We start from the raw sequence: 22,813 nt of genomic DNA, 5'->3' as shown, positions 1-22,813 counted from the left end.
GTAAATGGTGCTCTTTGTATGGGCAAGTCAACAGTGGATCAACAGCCAGTAGCTGTCCATTCTAACACTGAGCTAGACTGCTGGGGGGCCAAACACACCAACACTCATGTGCTTCATTAACTGCAGGCCTTTCCGAACTGGAGGGGCTGGAAGAATCTTCCTCAGCATCTGGTTACTGCACCAAACAGACAGAATGTAGAAAAACCCCACACAGATAGAACTGAATGATAACTAGCCCCCTGGAAAAGCGTTCCTGCAAACAAAACGCTGAGAAACCACACCACCAGGTTAGCACCTGTTTACCACAATGCTGCTCCAAAGGCTAGTCCTGATCAATACAGGGTTACTAAGTCAGAACATAAATCATTGAGAAAGTCTTACTACTCCCCCGTCAGAAAGTCATCACCTGAGCTAACAGGATGGTGAAGAATGTAATTTATTTACATTCTGCCATGAGCTGTTTATCTGATTGCATGCTGGTAGCCAACAGTTCACTAGAAGGATAGCAGCAGGGCAGGCCATACTTCTGGGTAGTACTGGTACACTACGTAGCAACAAATGTTTAAAAAGAACCTAATCCAGTAAAGCAAGCCATTTCTCTGAATATTTCTACTAGAAAAAGTTCTCTTCTTACTGAAAGACCAAATGAGAGGCTGGTATTGTGGCACTGCAAGTAAAGCTGCCACCCGTGATGCCAGCATCCCATAGGGCACCAGTTAGTGTCCCAGATGCTTCACTTTTGATCTGGCTCTCTGATAATGGCCTAAGAAAAGCAAGAGATGGCCCAAGTGTTTGGGCCCCTGCCACCCATGTGGGAGACACAAAAGAGGCTCCTGGCTATGGCCTGGCCCACCCCTGGCTGTTGTGGTCATCTGGGGAGTGTCTCTTTGTAACTCTTTCAAATAAATAAATAAATCTTACTAAAAAATGAAAACAAGAATAGAGTCAGCATTGTGGTGCAACAGGTTAAAGTTGCCATAATGCGATGCTGGCATTCCTATTAAAGAAAAAAACGAACAAAAAACAAGACTCAATGAACATGCAGCAAAGTCTAGAGAAAAAGATGGTGTCTCCATGAGACAGTCTTCACTGCGGATTACTGCGACAGCAGCCACTGCAGAGCCTTGCTTCCTCAGCTCAGTTCTGCACTTTGCTGCCCGTCTACTAAAATACCAATCTAATCCTGGCACTGCCCCTACTCAGACCTCTAAATGACCAACCAAGCAATCAGCAAAACCAGCAACGTCTCCCACAGCACAGCTCCATCCTAAACGTCAGCTCTGAATCTTCCTGCCTCAGCAGTACTAATCCCATCCTCCTTCAGAGCTCCCCGCTCAGACTTACAGCATCCTCTGCCTGCCATGTCTCCCTTCGACAACCTCTGCCCTCCAGCCTCCCCTGACCTTGTTCCTCTCACCTCCACACATTCCCCTGCTCCCCTGGCTCTTCCACAGCAACCTGTGCTTCTATCTGACCCTTGGCAAATCCACTGGGACTCTGTGTTACTGGCCTATTTATGGATAATGTATTTATGATTTGCTTTAAAAAAATTCCCGATTTTTAACAAAAGGAAGGTACAGGATAAATAAAACAAGTCTGGGAAAATGGGAGCTCAGCCTACTATTCTTTCTACTTTTGTATATATGTTTAAAGTTTCCAAAATAAAGAGCTAGGAAAAAAGAATTATTAGTATCCTAGATTGTGGCAAAGCCTATTTTATTCATCTCTATTCCCTTTATAGATCTTTGTAGAACAACAGAAATTTACTGAACTTTTGAACGACCTCATCCTTCTCATGCTACTTTGTTTATTCTACAAGAAGCCTTGAAGCCACGGAGGGAAACCTGAGCCAGGATGGTTGAGATGGGAACCAAAGCATTTTCTCAAAGTCTGAGTTTTTCTCACCTGAATCTCACAAAAGCCTAAGGGCAGACAGGAACAGGCGAGGATGCCCCTGACACCCACCACACAAACTTCAGGAATTGGGATCTTATCACTTCTAACAGTAGTAATGATACACACAGCACAGTACTATATATATCATAGTACTATATACTACTAGTAGTACTGTATACAAAGCAGATTTCCCCTTCCTCAAACTATAAACAATAATACAGCTTGAGAGGCGTGGACTCTCAGCGTGACAGAGTAGTTGGTAAAATACAAACTTCTGAATCTCACTCATCCCTAAAAGAACAGAACAGGACAGGCAGGGTGGGGTAGCTGTCAGGTACTTGATGTAGAAGTTAAGATGCCATTTGGGAGACACACATCCCCTACCGGAGTGCCTAGATTCTAGTTCTGGTTCTGCTCCCAATTAATTTCCCACTAATGTGCACCCGAGAGATAATGGCTCAAGTAGTTAGGTACCTGCCCCCCACACGGGAGACAAGGACTGAGTTCCCGGCTTCTGGCTTTTCCCTGGCCCAATCACAGCCATCATAGGCTTTGGGGAGTGAACCAGTGATGAGAGCACTCTAGGGGGAAAAAAAAAAAAAAGAGCAACTCATGTAGCTTAAGCCTAATTTGTAGTAAATCATTCCTGTAAGTAATTATCACTTCCAGCTTACTGTCACACTAAGTACGGAAAGCTCCTATGTCTCTTGTTTGGCTGACAAATACTTCAACCTACCTATGCATTTGGATACTTACTACCACGTTTGGCTGTTAGCCTACGAAAAGCTTGAGCCCATAAACATAAAACCAAAGTCATAAAGAATACACGGAGCTAAAGCACATGATGGGAGGCACAACACAAAGAGATGAAGAATCAGGTCTCAATTCCACAAGTCTCTTGGGGTAAATGGCCACAGCCAAATAAAAAGCATATATATATAAAATAATCCCTTTGCTGTATAGCTCAGAATTAAGGAACAAAGCGGCATCACGTTACATCATTTCTATCCTCAGTTTATACTTATATGTGCAGATTTATTGACACATCTCCCAGCCCCAAAATTATTTTCAACTAAACCAGAGAAATCTGGAAAAGTTCTGTCTGTCCTCAACTTACAGCTTGTCCATTGGCTTCATAAAGTGGGCATTTTTGCTTGATCTTGGCCAGTTCCATATTTACTTGTTTGCTGACCACAGCCATGGGATTCCCTCCTAGAAAAAACTCAAACAATTAAATTCAACATATCTATGAAAAGAGAATGAAAATCTCAAAAGTAAATATTTTTACTCAAAAAATATCAGAGGTGGGTGTTGGGTGCTGCAGGGTAAGCCACAGCCTGGGATGCCTGCATCCTATATCAAAGCGCCTAGTGTGAGTTCCGGCCATTTCTTGCTTCCGATCCAGCTTCTTGCTAGTGCGCACCCTGGGAGCAGCAGGTGACGGCTCAGGACCTGGGCCCCTGCCGCCCACACGGGAGACCTGCGTGGAGTTTGGGGCTCCTGGCTTTGCCTGGCCCAGTCCTGGCTGTTACAGGTATTTGAGGAGTGAACCAGTAGATGGAAGATCTCTATCTCACTGTCTGTCTCTTTCAAATAAAATAAAAGTAAATAATTTTTTAAATTTCTTTTAAATTAAAAAATAAAAAGCACTCAAAACCTATGAGATATGAATTATGTCTCAAAAAATAAAACTCAAAAGATGGCTCAAAAAAGAATATAAGATAAACATAAAGAAGTGAGAAAATACTTAAAATAAATGAACATTTCATTACAGCTCTTTCTAGATTTTAAGTTTATAAAATCAGACAGACATACACAAAAGGATCATAAAATACACAGTACTTTGATTTTTAAACTCAGCAATATACCATGGGCATCATTTAATATTAACATGTAGCAGCATAATTTTTAGTGGCTGTATAGTTGTCATTGTATAATGTAATTTTTTCCTATAATGTAACATTTTAAACTGGTTTCTAACATCCTGCTATTATAAACAATGCAATTTAAAATGCTCCAAACACAAAATTGGCCACTTACAAGAGCAATACTTGCTAAGGCTTGAGCAGGATTTGTCCTCACAAATCTCATGCTGGGGTTTATTCCCCACTGTGAGGTGTTAAAAGGGTGCAAACTTAATCCCACTGTGGTGTTACAGGTGGGCCTGTAGGGTAGGGCCTCCATGATTAAATCCTGGTGGCTCTAGAAGAAATGGAAGAGACCAGAAGAGACACACATGCACATGCACTCCTCATCTCTTGCCATGTGATGCCAGCAGGAAGGCCATCATCAGATACAGGCCTTCAACCCTGGATCCAAACTGTAAGACAAACAAGCCTCTTTTCTTGACAATGCACCAGTCTGTGATATTCTGTTATCAGTGACAGAAAATGGACTAACATAATATCCTAAACCAATATGGTTTTTCTTTTTAAAGATTTATTTTACTGATTTGAAAGAGTTACAGGGAGAGGCAGAACCAGAGAGAGAGAGAGGGGTCCATGGTCCCAGGACATAGCAGAGAGCCGGATAAGAAGTAGAGCAGCCAGGACTCGAACCAGTGCCCATATGGGATTCTGGGGATGCAGGCTGGGGCTTTAATCTGCGCCACAGCGCAGGCCTCTAACCAATACATTTTTAAAATGTATCTATGGCTTTAAAGTGTAAGCTGAGAGGCCAGCCTTGTAGCACAGCAGGTTATGCCATCACCTATGACACCTGCATCCCATAACAGAGTACTAGCTGGAGTCCCAGCTGTTGTACCTCTGATCCAGCTCCCTGCTAATGCTCCTGGGAAAGCAGTGGAAGATTACACAAATACTTGGGCCCTGCCACCCATGTAGGAGACCCAGAGGCCCAGATGGAGTTCTTGGCTCCTGGCTTTGGCCTAGCCTATCCCTGGCTGTTGTGGCCATTTGGGAAGTGAACCAGCAGATGGAAGATCTCTCCTTCCCTCTGTGTTACTCTGCCTTTCAAATAAAATAAATAAATCTATTAAAAACATGTAAGCTTAAACAATCTTATGAGTCTCAGACTATGTATGCAGCATAAAACTAAGAATTACTTACCAAGACCTGTTACTACCATAGCTCCTAAATCAGCTACATAGTTTCCTTTGCGAAATGTAGCGACTCGTCCGCCCACACGATCCTGTTTTTCAGAAAGGAAATGGCCAAAATTATCAATTCTATCTCAACCACAATATCCTGGCCCAGTACTCCACCAGGGCTCTTTTATAATACAGTCTGCAGCTCACATGGAGTACAATCAGCACAAAGAGTAAATTAAACTTAACTCAAAGACTATCTGAGGGAGATGTAGGTAAGGAAGCACATATAAGAGGTGTAAAATTAAATGATAGGATATGAAACAACCTGATAGCCACAGACATACACCGTCACTAAAAGGCCACCACAAAACACACCAAACACCAGAATAGAGGAAAGGGTTTATTTACGGGGGAAACCCGACTAGCTGGAGGGAGAGAGTGAAAAAGAGGGCCTGTGTTCAAAGGCAAGCCTTGTTATATCTTTCAGGGATGAGGGAGGGGAACAGCGAATCCCGTAGAGTGGGGGTAGAGTTGCTGCTTATGGTTGGGCCATTTGGTCACCTAACTCCTAGTAAGCTAGGGTGGGTCCCGCAGAGGCGGAACTCAGTGTACAGAGCGGCGCCTGGGGCTTGAGATGGCGCCCCCTGCAGGACGGCACCATCTCACTCCCAGTCACAGGGATTATTCTCTCTCTACCCAGCTGTCTATAATTCCTCTTAATGTGTATGATGAGCAACAGCCACCCACACAGCAAATATCTGTTCTCAAATTCCAACACTAAATACCAATTTTCTGCCACCACAGTCTGGTTCTTGCCAACCATCCTCACAGTGAGCTGTAAATGACACAAAAGATGACATCTCTGAAAAATGGTTCTCCAAGCCGGCGCCGTGGCTCAACAGGCTAATCCTCCGCCTTGCGGCGCCGGCACACCGGGTTCTAGTCCCGGTCGGGGCACCGATCCTGTCCCGGTTGCCCCTCTTCCAGGCCAGCTCTCTGCTGTGGCCAGGGAGTGCAGTGGAGGATGGCCCAAGTCCTTGGGTCCTGCACCCCATGGGAGACCAGGAGAAGCACCTGGCTCCTGCCATCGGAACAGTGCGGTGCGCCGGCCGCAGCGCGCGACCGCGGCGGCCATTGGAGGGTGAACCAACGGCAAAAGGAAGACCTTTCTCTCTGTCTCTCTCTCACTGTCCACTCTGCCTGTCAAAAAAAAAAAAAAAAAAAAAAAAAAAAAAAAAAAAATGGTTCTCCAGTGCAGCCAATGGCAGAGTCAACCAATCACGACTGCTGACAATCCTTTCACACGTAGAGGCCCAGAGCACCTCTGCTGGCTAAGGTTTTTCAAGTACAGGAAAACCTTACTAAGTTGCAGGGATAATTTAATAATAATGGTAAAAAAGAGAGTACTCTGAAAATTCCAAATAAGCAACCAAAAAAGCAAAAAAAAATCTATACACTAAATTTATCGATCTCGCATGGGTAGGGATCACAATGATCCCAATATTCCTTACTGTATTCTTAGTACAGAGGACACACAGATGTTTTCTAAATTTTAAAAAATATGGATTTTCAGGCCAGCACCGTGGCTTAACAGGCTAATCCTCCGCCTTGTGGTGCCGGCACACCGGGTTCTAGTCCCGGTCAGAGCGCCGGTTCTGTCCCGGTTGCCCCTCTTCCAGGCCAGCTCTCTGCTGTGGCCCGGGAAGGCAGTGGAGGATGGCCCAAGTGCTTGGGCCCTGCACCCCATGGGAGACCAGGAGAAGCACCTGGCTCCTGGCTTCAGATCAGCACGATGCGCCGGCTGCAGCGGCCATTGGAGGGTGAACCAACGGCAAAAGAAGACCTTTCTTTCTGTCTCTCTCTCTCACTATCCACTCTGCCTGTCAAAAAAGAAAAAGAAAAAGAAAAAAAAATATGTATTTTCATCTACTTTAAAGGCACAACAAAAGGAAAGAGAGAGAGACCGGCCGGTGCCGTGGCTTAACAGGCTAATCATCCGCCTTGCGGCGCCAGCACACCGGGTTCTAGTCCCGGTTGGGGCGCTGGATTCTATCCCGGTTGCCCCTCTTCCAGGCCAGCTCTCTGCCCTGGCCCGGGAGTGCAGTGGAGGATGGCCCAAGTGCTTGGGCCCTGCACCCGCATGGGAGACCAGGAGAAGCACCTGGCTCCTGGCTTCAGATCAGCGAGATGCGCCAGCCACAGCGGCCATTGGGGGGTGAACCAACAGCAAAAAGGAAGACCTTTCTCTCTGTCTCTCTCTCTCACTATCCACTCTGCCTGTCAAAAAAAAGAGGAAAGAGAGAGAGACAAAAAGAGCTATAGGGAGGGTGTGAGGGCGGGAGAGAGGGAGACAGACAACCTTCTGGTTCATTCTTCAAAAGCCCATAATAGCCAGGGCTGGGCTAGGCTGAAGCAGCCAGGATCTCCCTCTGGGTCTGCCACAGAGAGCAGGGACTCATGCACTTGAGACATCATCTGCTGCCTTCCCAGGCACATTAGCAGGACAGGATTCCAAACAGAGCGTGGATACAGGATGCAGGCATCCCAAGCAGTAGCTTAACCCCTCAAGTACTTTTTTAGTAACAGGTTATACATCAAGAAAATAAAATTTAATTTTCACTTCCCCATATTCCATTTTAAAAGAGTATTTGCAAAATTAACAGTTTACAGAAAACAATTTAGATTATACTACATGTAGCATATTAAAAGCATTTATAGAATTTCAGGTTGTGCAGGTTACCAGAGAATTGTTTTGTTGTTCTGAAATATTGGGAGTCTAGGGAGGCCTTTAAGCCACTCTAAGACAAGTAGATTTCAAAAATTATACATAGGGGCTGGCAAGGTGGCGCAGTAGGTTAATCTTCCACCTGCAGCACCAGCATCCCATATGGGCACCGGTTCTAGTCCTGGCTGCTCCTCTTACAATCCAGCTCTCTGCTGTGGCCTGGGAAAGCAGTGGAAGATGGCCCAGGTGCTTGGGCCTCTGCACCCGTGTGGGACACCAGAAGAGGCTCCTGGCTCCTGGCTCTGGATCAGTGCAGCTCTGGATATTGCAGCCATCTGGGGAGTGAACCAATGGATGGAAGACCTTTCTCTCTGTATCTCCCTCTCTCTGTCTGTAACTCTACCTCTCAAATAAATAAAATCTTTTAAATGAATAAATAAATAAAATAAATTTTCCTGTAGGTGAAGATGAGGTTTCTCTCAAAAGGCTCTAAGCAAAATACTTAGTGTTACTGGAGACAGGGAAAACCCAGGATAAAACAGAAATTATACATAAATTTTAATAGTAGCATCATTAATATGGTATTCATTTTTCCACCAAGTGCCAAATCCTTTTCCTCCTCCAATCCACTTCTCTAAAAACTAATGAGAAAACATATATATTGGCTTCATCAGGTCCTAAAAGATGGCTTTTGCCTCAGAAGCAACTACTTTTCTTTCACTATAAAACAGGACATACAGGGGCCAGCCACCGCCTGAAATGTCAGCATCCAATATGGGCACTAGTTAGTGCCCCAGCTGCTCCACTTCCAATCCAGCTCCCTGCTAATGGCTTGGGAAAAACAGCAAAGGATGGCACAGGTGCTGGACTTGCGCCCTGCTACCCATGAGGGAGACCTGCTCCTGGTTTCAACCTGGCCCAGTACTGGCCATCTGGGGAGTAAACCAGCAGATGGAAGGTCTCTCTCTTTCAAACAAATAAATAGTATTAACCACACACAGACACACACACACACACACACAGAGCAAATACAACCTGGTCCCATCCCAGGAAATAACTGCCTCCTCTAAAGGATCTGACCATGACTGTCTCATATTTAACAGCTAACTACAATAGAAAAAAAGTGAAAGATCTGAAAATCCATCAAACATTGTGGCATGGTGGGTTAAGCTGCTGCTTGCAATGCGTGAATCTCTTTATCAGAGTACCAATTTCAATCTTGGCTTCCGCACTTCTGATTCAGGTACCTGCTAATGTACCTGAGAGGCAGGAGCTGACAGCTCAAGTACTTGGATTCCTAGCACCCAAACAGGAGGCCTGAATAAGAGATTCTGGCTCCTGGCTTTAAACTGGCCCAGCCTTGGCACTTGTGGCTATCTGGGAAGTGAATCAGTGGATGATGATTGTCTCTCTCTCTCTCTCACCCTCTCTCTCTTCATCTCCCTCTCCCTTTCTCCCTCCCTCCCCTTTCTGTCACTCTGCCTTTCAAAGAAATGTCTTTTATAAACACTATATGGATCATTAACAAACTCTACTCATTGAGCACTTTCCAAAACTTTACTGTCAGAAGTGTTTTAGTATTATATGAATCAACTTAGCTTAATTCAAGGTGTGCAGCACCTTCACTGGCACAGATCGTTTCCTTACCATATTTCTATTAAGTCAGGTTTCTTAAAGCAAAAATAAAATTCTTACCCTGGCTTCCAGAAGTGTAACATCCATTCCAAAACTTTGTAACTGTCGAGCTGCTGCCAAGCCTGAGACTCCAGAGCCTATAATAATTACCTTTCCTGTCTTTTTAGCTGCAAGCAAAAAGCAAAAAATCAGAATATTTTCTTGTACTTACGAGTTTATACTCGTATGTTTTCATCTTTTTCCTTCATGAGAACCTCTAGGTTCTTAACAAATCACGATGCATTAAGAAGTAACTCAAAGTTATTTTCAAAATGCAGAAACTACTGGAAAACAAACAAATTTATGAAACTTATACACTTTAATGCAATGTTGAATATTTACAATCAAATCCATTATCTTAAGATTTAGTTTCTCATTAATTCATTCATGTGTTTCAGGATCTGTGATCAACAGTTAATTTCCTATGAAAGACTTGCTTCCTTTAACCTAACTATATTGAGTCATGTTCTGGATATAAACTATTTCCTTTAAATTCTACTTCTAGAGTCAAATTAAATAAGCATTCCTTTTTTGAAGAATTATTAAAGCATTAAAAATAAATATATAATTACCAAAATATTCCTATCTCCTGGATCCCTGGCAGCCATTATCCCAACACTATTAAAGGGGCAAATTAGCATTTCTTAAAATGCAACCATTAGCAGCATAAAGACTGCTCAATGAGAGAAAAATCTCAAATCTCCATCTTATAACTGACTTCCCTTATTTTTTACAAATTTATTTTTTAACACTGCTTTCTTAAAAAATTGGAAATCTAGTATTTTTACCAAAAATCTATCAAATCAGAAATTTAAGGGAAATGTATGTGTATGAAAAGGTTTTATTTTTTTAAAACTTTTATTTAATAAATATAAATTTCAAAAAGTACAACTTTTGGATTATAGCAATTTTTCCCCCTATAACCACCCTCCTAACGACAAACCATCCCATCTCCTACTCCCTCTCCTACTCCATTCTTCATTAAGATTCATTTTTAATTATCTTTATATACAGAAGATCAACTTGGTATACACTAAGTAAAGATTTCAACAGTTTGCACCCACACAGACACACAAAATATAAAGTACTGCTTGAAGACTAGTTTTACTGTTAATTCGCATAGTACAACACATTAAGGACAGAGATCCTACATGTGGAGTAAGTGCACAGTGACTCCCATTGTTGATTTAACAATTGACACTCATATATATGACATCAGTAATCACCCAAGGCTCTTGTCATGAGCTGCCAAGGCTATGGAAGCCTCTTGAATTCACAAACTCCGACTTATTTAGACAAGCTCATAGTTAAAGTGGAAGCTCTCTCCTCCCTTCAGAGAAAGGTACCTCCTTCTTTGATGGCCCCTTCTTTCCGCTCGGATCTCACTCACAGAGATCTTTGATTTAGGTCATTTTTTTGCCACAGTGTCTTGGCTTTCCATGCCTGAGAAACTTGGGCTTTTCAGCCAGATCCGAATGCCTTAAAGGCTGATTCTGAGGCCAGAGTGCTATTTAGGGCATCTGCCATTCTATGAGTCTGCTGTGTATCCCGCTTCCTGTATTGGATCATCCTCTCCTTTTTAATTCTATCAGTTATTATTAGCAGACACTGGTCTTGTTTATGTGATCCCTTTGACACTTAATTCTATCTTTATGATCAATTATGAACTTAACCTGATCACTATAGCTAGTAAGATGGCATTGGTACATGCCACCTTAATGGGATTTGGAATCCCATGGCAAGGAAAAGGTTTTATTTTTAATTTGACTTACAGCAGGTGTGAGAAGCTTTTTTCTGCTAAAGGTCATTTGGATACTTGTTACAAATATTGTTGGATATGTTACAAATATCATCACCTGCAAGCCATACAAAATCAACTTAAAAATTAGCCTGGGGCCGGCACTGTGGCCCAGCAGTTAAAGCCGCCACCTGCAGTGCCAGCATTCCATCTGGGCACCAGTTCAAGTCCCGGCTGCTCCACTTCCGATCCAGCTCTCTGCTATGGCCTGGGAAAGCAGCAGAAGATACCCCAAGTCCTTGGGCCCCTGCACCCGCATGGGGGACTTGGAAGAAGCTCCTGGCTCTTGGCTTCGGATCGGTGAAGCTCCAGCCGTTGCAATCATCTGAGGAGTGAACCAGCAGATGGGAGAACCTCTCACTCTCTCTGTGTCTGTCTCTCTGTAACTGTGCCTTTCAAATAAATAAATAAATCTTTAAAAAAAATTAAAAGATATACAGAAGAACGAACTGTCAGTGATAAACACTCAATATATATTAAAATAAAAAAAATCAGCCTGCTAGGGGATGGCACTGTGGTATAGCAAGCAGGTAAGCTGCTGCCTGTGACACCAGCATCCCATATGGGCACAGGTTTGTGTCCTGACTGCTCCACTTCTGATCCAACTCCCCGCGAATCGCCTGAGAAAAGCAACAGAAGACAGCCCAGGTGCCCGAGCCCCTGCCGCCCACATGGGAGACCTGAAAGAAGCTCCTGGCTTCTGACTTCAGCCTGGCCCAGCCCCAGCCATCTGAGGGGTGAACCAAAGGATGAAGATCTCTCTCTCTCTCTCTTTTTCTGCCTCTCCCTATAACTCTTACAAATAAATAAAAATCTTTAAAAGAAAATGGTGCTGGTAAAGCAGCTGCCTGTAGCGACAGCAACCCATATGGGTACCAGTTCGAGTCTCAGCTGCTCCATTTCCAATCAGCTTCCTGCTAATGTACCTGGAAAGCAGTGGAACATGGCCCAAGTCCTGGGGCCCCTGCACCCACAGGGAAGACCAGATGAAGCTCCTGACTCCTGGCTTCAGCCTGGGCCGTCATGGCCATTTGGGGAGTGAACCGTAGATGGAAGTGCTCTTTCTCGCTCGCTCGCTCGCTCTCTCCAGCAGCTCTGACTTTCAGACCAAATGATTTAGTGCTTGAGCCAGACATTCCTCACCCAACTCAGAGGAAGACAAACATGAATATTTTGACTAAGTATAGATTTACCAACCAAAACAAAATGAAACACAGTCCTAAAATCGTAACTTAAAACCATGAAATTCACTGACAAGGTGCTTACTTGGCAAGGGCTTTATTCTCTTATAGATGCCGAAGTTGATGAGGCCATGGCGTTCTAAGTAGCTGTGGACTCGGTGGACAAGCACAGTGTCACCTATGGGATGAATGAAGGTGAAAATGTTGATATTTCCAGCAGTTTAAATAGCATACTCTTAACTCTTGTATTTCTTCATCATTCTACACATGTCATTCTACACATTTTCCCCCACAAGTTTCAGGTTCTTTAATTCCTTTAGAAAAGTGATTCCCAGGACTGCCTGTGAGGGAGTCCAAAATGCACATACATCAGGGATAATTTAGAATTCTTAAGAATAAAAATGATGAATGGAGGACAAAACCAAACCTTTGCAAAGTAGTTATAATGTACATCTACTCTGGCAAAAACTTTTCAATGCTTTGTAAGTGGCAAGTGGGAAATAAGCAAGTAGATAACCAGCCAAACAGGTGCCAACAAAGTATTCCATGGATCACAATTACACAATGGGTCCATGAAAATTATTTAGCACCTACAAACTCACTTGTCAACACAATTTAAAAGATCAGAAAAACACAGAGAACAGGTTTTCTTCAAGGCTTTTTTTTTTTTTTTTTTTTTGACAGGCAGAGTGGACAGAGAGAAAGATCTTCCTTGTGCCGCTGGTTCACCCTCCAATGGCCGCAGCAGCCAGCACGCTGCGACCGGCGCACCGCGCTGATCCGAAGGCAGGAGCCAGGTGCTTCTCCTGGTCTCCCATGGGGTGCAGGGCCCAAGCACTTGGGCCATCCTCCTCTGCACTCCCGGGCCATAGCAGAGGGCTGGCCTGGAAGAGGGGCAACAGGGACAGAATCTGGCACCCCAACTGGGACTAGAACCCGGTGTGCCGGCACCACAAGGCGAAGGATTAGCCTATTGAGCCACGGCACCGGCTCAAGGCTCATTTTTATACAACAAAAATGAAATAAAATGGAAAGATGATTTTAAAAATGTAACTACCAAGGAACCATGAGGCTCCGGAGGGACTATGAATCCTCAGAACCCAGAGCAGAACCACCCCTGCTGAGCGCACTACTTACTGTTATACGGCGCCTCTAGCTGCTGCAGAGTAGCCTCGAATGTCAGCTGAATCTTTGGATTATCCAACCACAACTGCAACTACATTTAAATGACATAAATTGCATTACATACAAACATACATACGCTATTTGTCTTTAAGATTATTATAACTTAAAGACTTTTAATACTGGCTTTCCTTTCAATGAAACGATGAGGACTATATTGCTTACAAAGAACCTGATAAATATTTAGAGTAAAATATGAATGTAACTTTCCAAGGCAACACAGCTCCTAGGAAACAACTAGGGTTTGAAACTGGATATCATGACTCCCAAGATACTGAAAAGGCAAAATCCACAAAATCCAATGATCAATTAGATAAGCAGAGGTGGATGTCAAAGGTTTTTTTTTTTTTTTTTTTTTTTTGGACAGGCAGAGTGGATAGTGAGAGAGAGAGACAGAGAGAAAGGTCTTCCTTTTTGCCGTTGGTTCACCCTCCAATGTCCGCCACGGCCAGCGCATTGCGCTGATCCGAAGCCAGGAGCCAGGTGCTTCTCCTGGTCTCCCTTGGGGTGCAGGGCCCAAGCACTTGGGCCATCCTCCACTGCCTTCCCGGGCCATAGCAGAGAGCTGGCCTGGAAGAGGGGCAACTGGGATAGAATCCAGCGCCCCAACCGGGACTAGAACCTGGTGTGCCGGCGCCGCAAGACAGAGGATTAGCCTGTTGAGCCACGATGCCGGCTGCAAAGATCTTGAGGATAACCTCGCAGTTTTTGGCTTGCACAACTAAATGAACTGATATGCCGTTCACTGAATGAAGAAATTAAATTAAGTTAGTGCCAAGACAACAAGAGGAGATATGAAACAGGCAGCTAGATATTGAGGCTCAGAGGAGCGGTCAGATCTGAAGTCATCTGCTTATGGATGACAAGTGTGTAGAAGGTCCATGGGGAGGAAATATGGGACAGAGCAGAGGACCTTTAGGAGCTCCCAAGCAGTAGCTGATAAACCTACAAAGCAATTAGAAGATAACAAGCAGGGAAAAAACCAGAATACTATGCTACTAAAGCCAAGGGAGCAGTTTAGGAAGAAAGAAGTGAGCAATTGTTTCAAGTACTGCTAAAAAGCAATAAGATAAGGAAAGAAAAACACTATGGTGCAATCAATGGGTCTAGTAGGAATTGGCTTCTAAGCGAATATGCAATTGCAAAAAGCAAGACAAACTAAATACCACCATATTAAAATCCTAGCCAAAAGCAAATAAAGACTGCTCACTCCACAGAAAAATTTCAACCAAGAAAGCTAATGTGGTTATGTGTAAACCAATCAAATTACAAAACCAATATGATCAAATCCATATGGATTCTCCATGTTTCTCTGTGGCCACTGTCAGGGGAAAATATAATTCCTCACATACACACTGGCCAAAGCTCCTCAACCTTCAACACAAGTCTTCTTCCTCTTTCCATTGTATGAAATAAAGTTCAAGGCTGGCGCCGTGGCTCAACAGGCTAATCCTCCACCTTGCAGTGCTGGCACACCGGGTTCTAGTCCCAGTTGGGGCGCCGGATTCTATCCCGGTTGCCCCTCTTCCAGTCCAGCTCTCTGCTATGGCCCGGGAAGGCAGTGGAGGATGGCCCTAGTCCTTGGGCCCTGCACCCCATGGGAGACCAGGAGAAGCACCTGGCTCCTGGCTTCGGATCAGCTCAGTGCGCAGGCCGCAGCATGCCAGCTGCGGCGGCCATTAGAGGGTGAACCAACGGCAAAAAGGAAGACCTTTCTCTCTGTCTCTCTCTCTCACTATCCACTCTGCCTGTCAAAAAAAAAAAAAAAAAAAAAGAAAAAGAAAAAGAAAGCTCAAGTCACAGATTCTAGTTCAATAAACCTCAAGTAGTAATTTCAAAATCTATAGGCAAAAGATGTAGTTTAGAATCAGAGAACTGGTACATTCCTGCAGAAGAAAATGATTTATATTTTGGTTAGTAGCTAGAGACTACAGCTTTAATCTAGACCAACCTTCCCCGAATCTGGACTTTTTAGTCATATGAATAAGAAAAAACAGAAATTACTATAAATTCATTATTCAACTTTCAGTAAAGAGTGAAAATGGGGCCAGTACTGTCGCGTACCAGGTAAAGCCAGCGCTTGTGGCACTGGCATCCCATAAGGGTGCTGGTTCAGGGCCTGGCTTCTCCACTTCCAGTCCAGCTCCCTACTAATGCACCTGGGAAAGCAGCAGAGGATAGCCCAAGTACTTGGGCCTCTGCACCCATGTAGGGTACCTGGAAGAAGCTCCTGGCTCTGGCCATTGCGACCATCTAGGGAGAGAATAAGGGATGGAAGATCTCGGTATCTCTCTCTCCCTCTCTCTCTTGCTCTAACTCTGCCTTTCAAATAAATAAGTAAATAAATCTTTTAAAAAATATTCATACCCATGTACAAGGTACATCTCCTTGATTATTTAAGAAAATAATCAATAGGGGGGCCAATGCTGTGGCACAGCAGGTTAAGCTGCCACTTGCTATGCTGGCATCCCATACGGCGGCTGCTTGTGTCCTGGCTGTTCCACTTCCAATCCAAGTCCCTGCTAATGGGCCTGGGAAAGCAGTAGAAGATGGCCCAAGTGCTTGGGCCCCTGCCACCCACATGGGAGAACAGGATGAAACACCTGGCTCCTGGTTTCTGGATGGCCCAAGTTCCAGCTGTTGCAGCCATTTGGGGAGTGAACCAGCAGATGAAAGGTCTGTCTCTGTAACTCTGCCTTTCAAATAAATAAATCTTAAAAAAAAAAGTTTCTCTTACCCTGGAAAGGAAAGACAAAGTGATAATATTAAGTAATTAATGTTTATATAAGACTCTTAAAGGGTACTTAAGTTTATGAAGTATGGAAAGGATCCAAAAGAATAAATGTAAGCTCTGAATTTTGTAAAAACAAAAAACCTGAAGGAAAAACTGACTTTTCAGCAATGGTTATCCTTGGTGGGTAACAGAATATAGACACTCTAATTTTTTTCCTGTAGTCTCTACACAAGTTCTATGCACTTCTCCAGTGAGTAAAGGCTGACATGGAAACTTACTGTGCGGTTTCTAATGAACAGAAAAACCTTCTGGGTCTGCTGTGGTCCACTGATGACATCCGGGAAACAGGCTGCTTCTTGAGAAGTCATGCGGTCATGAGGGAGTCTGCTCTGGAAAGCGGCACCCTCCACACCTAGCAAAGAAAACAAAGTACTGCTAGGAAAATTGCAAGTGAACCAAAAGCTAGGGGTTAGTAATGATGTCTCAAATTCCATTTTTATTGAAGAACTTGGTCTTATTCACAGACTGATCTCACCTCTTTAAAAAAAAAAATTTTTTTTTAAATTTTTCTCAAAAACTGAACATTCCTGGCCCAGAACAATGGTACAGTGAGTTAAACCACTGCCTGCAGCAATGGTATCCCATATGGGCCCAGGTTTGAGTACTAGCTGCTCCACTTTTGATCTACCTCCCTGTTAACGTGCCTGGGAAAGCAGCAGAAGATGGCCCAAATGCTTGGGCCCCTGCACCCACGTGGGAGACCAGAAGAAGCTCCTGGCTTCAGCCTAACCCAGCCCCAACTGATGTGGCCGTCTGGGGACTGAATCAGCAGATGGAAGATGGATATGTGTCTTTCTCCCCCTCTCTGTAACTCTTTCAAATAAATACAATAAATTTTTAAATATATATATATGTATATATATATATATATAAAGCTAAACATTTCAAAGAAATCATTCACTCTTGAGCTTAAAATTACAAAGTTTACAGCATATTAATAAGTGAAACAGTGTATCTTATAAGAGATGACAAGGCATTTAGAATATGTTCTTGATTTCTAAAATAACTTTATAATGTTGGCTAACATTCTGTTAAAAACAGCACCATTGGGGGCTGGCCTAAAGAAGTTAAGCTTCCACTTGTGAGGCCAGCATTCCATATCAGAGCTGCTCCACTTCCAATCCAGCTCCCTACTAACACACCTGGGAAGGCAGGCAAAGACGGCCTAAGTACTTGGGCTCTTGCCACCCACTAGGGAGATCCAGCCCTAACTACTGTAGCCATTTGGGGAGTCAACCAGTAAACCAGGGATGGAAGATATCTATCTCTATCTCTCCCTCTTTTTCTCGCTGTCACTCTGCCTTTCAAATAAGTAAATCATTAAAAACAAAACCAAAAAACCTGCATCATTGACAGTATACAATAAAAATCAAATTGAAGAACCAGAATAAAGGAAAGAATACTAACAAAGAGCTAGAGAGTGAAACACTAAACAGCAAAAGGCGCTTTTAGGACTTTAACATGGAACAGAAAGATGGCTCTAAAATTAAGCAACCAACAATGGAAAATACATAATCCCATCAATAATACTATCCATTAGTTCTCATTATTCAGTGCTGACAAACAGTGAGAGAAATTAGGCAGACTCTACAATGGTAAGACAGAGGGATGCAAGGAATTTATCTTTTCCAGCAGAAACAACAGAAATGCTTTATGGCTTTACAGAGTACAAGTAAAATGCTACATATATACTGCATAATACATGTAGTATAGACACAAGTAAATTATATGATTGTGAAATTCTTTGTGTAACTGGTAGTTTTATAAGCTGACAGCTAAGTACTGCTTTATAAGATGTTCTCAGAAACACACTTCCAAGGGCAGTGGTTAAGACATCACCTTGACACACCCACATCCCACAGTAGAGAGTCGGGAAGCTGATTCCAGCTTCTAGCTAAATGCACATCTTGGGGCTGGCACGGTGGCGTAGCGAGTAAAGCTGCTACCTTCGCTTCCAGCATCCCATACGAGCACTGATTCGAGCCTGGCTTTTCCATTTCCAATCCAGCTCTCTGCTATGGTCTGGGAAAACAGAGGAAGATGGCCCTTGGGCCCTGCACCGGTGTGGGAGACCCAGAAGAACCTCCTGGCTCCTGGCTTCAGATCGGTGCAGCTCTAGCCATTGTGGCCACCTGGGGGAGTGAACCAGCAGATGGAAGACCTCTACCTCTACCCCTCTCTTTCTCTCTCTCCCCCCACCCCCTGCTTCTCTATAACTCTATCTTTCAAATAAATAAATAAATCTTTAAAAAAAAAAATGCACATCTTGGGAGGTAGAAGGTGATGGCTCAAATGCTTGGGTCCCTGACACCCACTTGGGAGACCCAGACTGAGTTGTAAGCTCCCAGCTTTGGCTTGGCCCTGCCACAGCTGATCCAGGTACCAGCAGGTGAAAGATCTCTTTCTCTGCCTTTCAAATAATATAAACAAATAAAAATTTGAAAAGCATATATATTTGTCTATATTGTGCTTGTATTTAGAAGATCACCTTATTTTTTTTTTTTAAGATTTATTTATTTATCTGAAAGTCAGAGTTACACAGAGAGAGGAGATGCAGAGAGAGAGAGGGAGAGAGGTCTTCCATCCGATGGTTCACTCCCCAACTGGTCGCAACAGCCGGAGCTGTGCCATATAAGATCACCTTATAAACAGTTAAGTTTAACTACCAGTTTGTAAAAATACCAACACCCAATTTAAAGAGTTTCAAAATTTTTAAGTATTTATATGTCAATAACAAATACCAGATACCTATTTATTTTAAATCACTTTAAAGCACATAAAACAAGAATTAGAAGCACTGGTGATGACAGTAAAAATTAATGAGGCATTAGTAAAATTAGGAGAATAAGAACAAAGTAAGTTAAGATGTAATTTAGCAAACTATCTAAGCCATAAAGGGGTCTGTTTTCACAAAGACATTCAAATGGCAAACACTACTGGGAAAAAATAATCATTAACAAGAGATCAAGGGGCTGGCACTGTGGCGTAGTGGGTAAGGCCACTGCCTGCAGCACTGGCACCCTATATGGGCGCTGGTTCATGTCCTGGCTGCTCTACTTCTGATCCAGTTCTCTGCTATGGCCTGGGAAAGCAGTAGAAGATGGCCCAAGTCCTTGGGCCCCTGCACCCGCATGAGAGACCTGGAAGAAGTTCCTGGCTCCTGGCTTCGGAACAGCGCAGCTCCAGCCATTACAGCCAAGTAGGGAGTGAACCAGTAGATGGAAGACCTCTGCCTCTCCTTTTCTCTCTGTGTAATTCTTTCAAACAAATAAATAAATAACTCCTTAAAAGGAAAAAAAAAAAAAACAAGATCAAGCAAAAATTCTTATGTGGCTCACACTTAAGAAACAGTGCTCTCAAAGACAAGAAGAAAAGGATATCCCTTTCCTGCACATCATGAAGGCGTAAAGGCATAAATACTGTGTTCCACATCACTGGCTGATTTTAGCTTCCTGCCAATGGAGACGCTGGGAGGCAGCAGAGACAGGACTGGGTTCCCTACCACCGGCTTGGGAAATCTAGATTGTGTTTCAGGCCCCTCAGCTGTTGTGGGCCTTTGGAACAGGGTGGGGGTGGGGGTGGGTGTTTCTGTGTGTCTCAAATAAGTTTTTTTTTTGTTTGTTTTTTGTTTTTTTGACAGGCAGAGTTAGACAGTGAGAGAGACACACACAGAGAAAGAAAGGTCTTCCATCCGCTGGTTCACTCCCCAGATGGTCGCAACGGCCAGAGCTGCACTGATCCGAAGCCAGGAGCCAGGAACTTCTTCCAGGTCTCTCATGCGGGTGCAAAGGCCCAAGTACTTGGGCCATCCTCCACTGCTATCCCAGGCCATAGCAGAGAGCTGGATCGGAAGAGGAGCAGCCAGGACTAGAACTGGTACCCATATGGGATTCCGGTGCTTCAGGCCAAGGCTTTAACTCCCTGTGCCACAGCACCAGCCCCCTCAAATAAGTAAGTTTTTAAAAAAAAATCACTCAAATATAGTTGGCTAACTTTGGAAAATTTTGAGACTGTTACAATTCGGAATATTCACGCAAGTTATATGGCAGTTTCATATAATCTCTAGATCAAACATCTCAAGTTTCAACATGTATTTGGCCCAGCAGTTAGGATGCCAGTTGGGGTGCTCACATCCAGCAGCGGAATGCCTAGATTCAAGTCCTGGCTCTGCTCCCAACTCCCAGTTTCTTATTCATGTGTACCCAGGAAGGCAGTAAGTGAAGACTCAAATACTTGGGTCCCTGTCACCCATGTGGGAGACAGGGATTGAGGTTCTGGCTCCGGACATTGGCCTGGCCCAACCACAGCTGTTGTAGGTGTTTGGAGAGTAAACTAGTAGATGGAAGCTGCCTTTCAAGTAATCAAATAAATGGTCTTAAAAAGTTTAAACAAATGCAGTTAAAGAAGCTAAAGATTGTGACATTACTGTATGCTTGGAATAATAGTCTTCTCCATTTTTGTCTTTCACGCATTTTTTTATGTTTTAGTTTTTTTCTTTTCTTTTATTTAATTGAAAGAGAAAGCTCTTGTCTGTTGATCCACTCCCCAAATGCCAGTAATGGCCTGGGATGAGCAGAAGCCAGGAAGCAGGAACTCAATCCAAGTCCCACATGGGTGGCATGGACCAAATTACTTGAGCCATCATTGCTGCATCCCAGAAGCTCCAATCAGCATGAAGGAGTCAGGAGCCAGAGCTGGGAACTGAACCCAGGTACTCCAATGTGGAACACAGGCATCTTGTGTCTTAACTGCTAAGCTAAACATCCATGTCCACATGGCATCTTCAAAACTAGTTACTCTGGGCTGGTGCCACAGCTCACTTGGCTAATCCTCCGCCTGCAGTGCAAGCATCCCGGGTTCTAGTCCCGGTCGGGGCACCAGATTCTGTCCTGGTTGCTCCTCTTCCAGTCCAGCTCTCGGCTGTGGCCTGGGAGGGTAGTGGAGGATGGCCGAAGTCCTTGGGCCCTGCACCCGCATGGGAGACCAGGAGGAAGCACCTGGCTCCTGGCTTTGAATCGATGCAGCGCACCAGCCGTAGTGGCCATTTGTGGGGTGAACTAACAGAAGGAAGACCTTTATCTCTGTCTCTCTCTCTCTCACTAACTCTGCCTGTCCAAACAAACAAACAAAAAAACTAGTTACTCTGAACTCTGATACCAGTATTTAAGATGAAAGATAACGTAACAACTAAAAACTCTCAGTGATCATTCATTTCCTTTTGGAGTTTATTTCAAAGAACAAAATCAGAGTGAAAAGCCTACAAGATAAAAAGACTAACCTTTTTTTCAAAGAAACAAAAAAGTATGGTAAGTTGGAAACTAATCTGTTCAGACAAATCAAAGCATTCTTATGGGATAATTCCAAAATGGAATAATAGGTCACTTTGAGTAATCTAGTTTATAAGTATCTCCTTTAGAGGGAAAACCTTTTAGAATACACAGGCTTTAATAATATCCTTGTTTTGGGGCCGGCGCTGTGGTACAGCAGGTTAATGCCCTGGCCTGAAGCGCCAACATCCCATATGGGTGCTGGTTCGAGACCCGGCTGCTCCACTTCTGATCCAGCTCTCTGCTATGGCCTGGGAAAGCAGAAGATGGCCCAAGTCCTTGGGCCCCTGCACCCACGTGGGAGACCCAGAAGAAGTTCCTGGCTCCTGGCTTCAGATCGGCGCAGCTCTGGCCAATTGGAGAGTGAACCAGTGGATGGAAGACCTCAATCTTTCTCTCTGCCTCTCCTTCTCTCTGTTTGTAACTCTGCCTCTCAAATAAATAAATAAATCTTTAAAAAAAATCTCTTAATAAAGTGCGCATAGTACTTCTGATTCAGAAGCTCTGGAAGAGTTCTGAACTTGGATGATTTTTGTATGCACTTAACAGAATGGTTCAAAGATTCTACCTAAAATTGTAAAAAGCTCCAAGGCTGCCTATGACCAATCTTGCCTTCTGTTCAATGCCTTCCTATTCACCACTTCACACAGCAAACCCCAGCGCCACCTTCAGAATGCAGGCATGCTAAAGCACAACTGTCCTTTTCTAATGCTCTCACTGGCTCACGCTTTCTTTCCAAACAGTCAAAGCAGTTACAAGGGAGTAATTTAGCCTTTCTGGAAAAGGTCAACTGGAGAGGAAGAAAAGGGTGGTGGTGGTGGTGGTGGTGATATTATAGCCCCTCTGATCCATGCTATCACTTCTCTCTGATTCTGATTAGAAATGGGTAGCATCTACAATAAAGTAAAGTAACAGATATAAAAATCAGCAGAGGAGAAAAGAAGGTCCCCATGATCGTTACTTGCCTTTGACCTTTAAAAACATGTAAATTATCTATAACTAGATTTCTAGCTGAAGAGTAAAAACAAAAGCCTAATGGTATCTACATATAAAAGACTTAAAATCAGTGAACTAGAGACATACCATACAAAGTCCTACTAATAGCTATATTAAAAGTAGAATTTAGGATAGCAAGGAGAAAAATTTTTTAAAAAGAGAATAAAAATAAATAAAATTTAAACAAAAAG

The 22,813-nt window shown here is 43.6% G+C and overlaps 1 protein-coding gene across 2 annotated transcripts in view; it reads right to left on the bottom strand.

Annotated features, from left to right (window-relative positions):
- KDM1A (lysine demethylase 1A) overlaps positions 1-22,813 on the bottom strand; it is a 78,613-nt gene that overhangs the window by 23,678 nt on the left and 32,122 nt on the right. For both annotated transcript variants that reach the window (XM_062190601.1, XM_062190602.1), the window contains 6 exons: positions 16,518-16,651; positions 13,461-13,539; positions 12,409-12,501; positions 9,366-9,472; positions 4,965-5,046; positions 3,014-3,108 (listed from right to left, as the gene is read on the bottom strand). In XM_062190601.1, coding sequence (XP_062046585.1) covers positions 3,014-3,108; positions 4,965-5,046; positions 9,366-9,472; positions 12,409-12,501; positions 13,461-13,539; positions 16,518-16,651 — 590 coding nt within the window. The remainder of the gene's footprint in view (positions 1-3,013; positions 3,109-4,964; positions 5,047-9,365; positions 9,473-12,408; positions 12,502-13,460; positions 13,540-16,517; positions 16,652-22,813) is intronic.

Source organism: Lepus europaeus, chromosome 5 (assembly GCF_033115175.1).
Source record: "Lepus europaeus isolate LE1 chromosome 5, mLepTim1.pri, whole genome shotgun sequence".
NCBI classification, from domain to species: Eukaryota; Metazoa; Chordata; class Mammalia; order Lagomorpha; family Leporidae; genus Lepus; species Lepus europaeus.
Note: the sequence above shows the minus strand (reverse complement) of the source record. Positions and strands in the feature narration are given on the sequence as shown.